At 31.2% G+C, this 3,823-nt stretch overlaps 1 protein-coding gene across 1 annotated transcript in view; it reads right to left on the minus strand.

The window, feature by feature from the left end:
• LOC107610257 (oxysterol-binding protein-related protein 3C) overlaps nt 1,903-3,823 on the minus strand; it is a 4,086-nt gene continuing 2,165 nt past the window's right edge. The window contains exons 7-11 of the mRNA XM_016312328.2: nt 3,550-3,671; nt 3,194-3,370; nt 2,949-3,093; nt 2,672-2,850; nt 1,903-2,402 (exon numbers count right to left, since the gene is read on the minus strand). Coding sequence (XP_016167814.1) covers nt 2,165-2,402; nt 2,672-2,850; nt 2,949-3,093; nt 3,194-3,370; nt 3,550-3,671 — 861 coding nt within the window. The 3' untranslated portion in view covers nt 1,903-2,164. The remainder of the gene's footprint in view (nt 2,403-2,671; nt 2,851-2,948; nt 3,094-3,193; nt 3,371-3,549; nt 3,672-3,823) is intronic.

A 3,823-nucleotide genomic window follows, 5' to 3' on the forward strand; every position in this document is an offset into this window, starting at 1 on the left:
GACAACAATGACAAGTACTTGAAAAATAATTTTTTAATATTTATTTATTTTTATCATATAATTTTATAATCAATTAATATATCATCACTCAAAAAGTGTAGTTGCTTTGTAATTTTTAGCCTATATTAGTCTTCTATTTCTAGTCTAATAGCAAAGTCTAGTTGGAGAAGAAATGGGTTCGAAATTTGGTTCATAAGTGGAAAAGAACTTGTGTATTTGATTAATTTTAGTGTTATATGTCTATTACTTATTTTTCGGCTCAATTTTTTGGATATATAAATTCTGTGTGTTGTGCATGGTTATGAAAGTAGATAGTATTAGATATGAATATGAGAACAGTTTTTTTTGAACTATGAAGCGAAGAAAACGGAGTGTCTAATTTCTTTATTAAAAAAAATTAAGAATACAAATCGGATGGTTCGATTTGTGTGGGAGGAAAAATCGGAGAGTCTGATTTGTATTTTTATTTTTTTTATTTTGTAAACAAAAATCGGATGATCCGATTTTAATATTAAAATTTTTTTAGTTGTCTAAAACACAAATCGGACTGTCCTATTTATATACTGCAAATCTTTATAATTTTTTATACACAAATCAGAGAATTCGATTTGTTCTTGACACCACAACTACGTAAAACATTCATACACTCCGTAACTACGTTCTACACCACTTCTTCTTCCATATCTAAATTAAAAAGTGACTATCTTCGCAATGACCCATACACTCGGACATAGTAAAATGAATGGTGCGAACAAAAATATTCTGTTAATACTTTCATAACATAAAACAAATTTTCATACTTTTAGATGCGTCACAACTTATAAAGCAATAATAATGCAGGCTAGTTGATGATTATACACCCATACACTCAAAAGATAAAACATCATTCATTTATTCAAAACATATCAAATACGCATACTTGGTTAATTCTCGTATCTATATATTAAGTATATTTTGGATATAATATTTATTGATATTTATTTGATACTTATATTTATTGTATTCAATCGTATTTTAATAAAAAAATAAATATGTCTAATTTTATTCTTATCATATATCTTTAAAATAAATTTAAAAATAATATATATTACTAATTATTAAAATAAAAAATATCTTAAATACTTTATATTGAAAGATAATTGTACGCGCAAGTTCAATTCATCAAGACTGATGCCATTTATAAATGCTATGATTTCTTCTCAAATTTTATACTATGAATTGCCATGCGTGACTTGTGTGTAAGCTGTAATAATAAATTTCTGCATTCCATTCTTCAATATTTTAGTTTACAAAAGCTATATTAATAGTCGGAACGGGGAAGAATGAATTATGAAGTTGAGGGAGTAGATCATTTTCAATGAAAAAAATTTGGTCAGTATCAATTGTGATTTTTTATTTTTTATTATTTTCTTTCTCATATTTAATTTTGACCCCACTTATAAAATTAATAGTAAAAGATCACACTATATTTCTTTAAGTGTTAAAAAAACTGGAAAGAATCAATTTCCGTTAAAAAAACTGGAAAGAATCCATTTCCTGAGATTGAAGGTGACGTAACTCAATCATTAGGTAGAGTTTGAAAATTAATTACTTTTGTTTATATAAATTGTTATTTATGTAAACATAAAAATTAAATTTATTATTCGTTTAAAATCTGTTCCCTCTATTCATTCAATGATTATTTAGATAATACTAGCTATTAACGAAAGGAATTGTTTGGTGATAGATTAAAACACGATTTTTTTTTTCCTTTTTCTAAACATATATACTTTTGTTTCTGTCAACTTTCTGATGTCTATTAATTTCTCTATCTCAAGACATTAACCAAACGTTATCTATATAGATTGAACTGAAAAGGAAAAGAAAATATATATATTCCACCTTCATTCAAATTCTTATACCACCAGCAAACTAGATAATAAATTAAAAGCATATGTTTATGATGATTATGATAATTACCATACAATAATATACATAATAAAACATGTTCCACTCTTTTTACAGAAACTAATAGCATTCTACATCACAATTATAGATCAATTAAGACAGAATAATGAACTGTAGTTACCATACCATGTACACAAGTCAACAACCAGAAAAGGACAGATATTTTCCACTATCTCAGGCTTTCCAAAAGAGAGAAAACAAAGTACCGAGGACAAAATTATGATGGTGGTGGATACTGCCATGGGTTGAATTCAACGGATTTATTATCAACCTCATCAGTGGCTGAGCTATCTATAGCAGCCCTATGCTGAGTGTATTTACCATTGTATTTACAGATTTCCAAGTCACCCCAAGGAGTGGTTGCCACTTCTTCAGTTATATCAAACCACTTTGTTTTGAAGGTTTCCCCTTTGGCCTCCCTTATTTTCTTTTCAGCACGCTGCCTCTCCTCCAACCTGTAAGGTAACAGACACAACCTTATTACACATGCAACGTAAGGTGAAACTCAAAACATGTTTTTATGGTCTTGTATAGCCTCAGTGGGGAACAGATCACAGATCACAGATCACAGATCAAGATAACATAAATTTTCGGTCTTGTTTCGGTACAATTACTGCATGCAAAACTATATATCAGTCAATATTGAGTATTGGTTGTAGGATGGTGATGGTTTACTATATTTCTGAAACAGAATACAAGGAGAGTGAAAGAAATGGTAAGGGACCTGCTCTTTTCAGCACCAGATTTGGTTATGTTACCCATCTCAAGTGCATATCTATCTGGGCGTAAACGGGAGTCCGATGGCAAGAGTTTTCTTGGAGCTGTGTCGAAACTGTTTAATTTGTGCGCAAAATATGTATAATCAAATTTGTCATCCTCTGGAACATCAGCAACATGCCACACCTGTGCAGTCAGCATGCTTAGCTTGGAGAATTTGAGCTTTCACCATTTAACTTATCAGCAAAATAAAAAGCATAATGTATGAAATCAAACTCACTGACCTCTTTCAATTCTGTACCTGGACGAGGCTCTCCTTCCAAATCACAAGGTTGATATTGCATTGACTCATTCCATTTCCCAGTTATCAAAATTTCAGGCTCCTCTGCAGCATTATAAACATACCCATCTACCTCATAGCGACCAGCCCTGCAAGATAATATTGATATTGATTGATAATAGCGGAGGAGTGAATGACAAGTTAAAGTAAAATATAGAAATATGAATAGCACAACACTAAGTTTCTTACCCAAACCATCCACATGGTTGAAAGTAAAGTACAACTTTTTCCCCAGTTGTCAAATTTGTCATTATCATTTCCCCAGGTGACTCAATCCATGTCCGTCCAAATATCAGGTTATTAACCTTTGTAGGAGGTGGCACCAAATCTAAGATTACACCATCCCTCTTGAGAGTTACACGTGTCCTGCAAGCAATCATTCACAAACATAAAACACTTTCACCACCAAGCAAACTAGGATGTATTTAAAAAAAAAAAAAAGAACAAGTTGATTGCTTAAAACATCAAATTAGAGGTATCATATCGCATAATCCATATTCATGATAAATAACGCAATTCGTTGAACAAATGCAACACATGATCACCTTCCAAGAGGATAAACATCCAGAGAATTTCCCAAGAATTTGGTTTTCAACTTCGAAGTGATATCATATGTGAAATGCTCATTCTCAGCATGCCCAGCACTCATTGGGGGATGATGACTAACCTGAAATTTAAAAGGGGAAAAAAGGCATCGTTTGAAGATATCCAATATAAAGGAAATAAAAAGAAAGCATCCGCGAGAAGAATACAGGCAGTTCTTCCAAATGCTAACATACATAACAAAGAAATCTGATCTGAAAGTGAAAGTGAGGGGGA

Source organism: Arachis ipaensis, chromosome B08, assembly GCF_000816755.2.
Source record: "Arachis ipaensis cultivar K30076 chromosome B08, Araip1.1, whole genome shotgun sequence".
Lineage (NCBI taxonomy): Eukaryota > Viridiplantae > Streptophyta > Magnoliopsida > Fabales > Fabaceae > Arachis > Arachis ipaensis.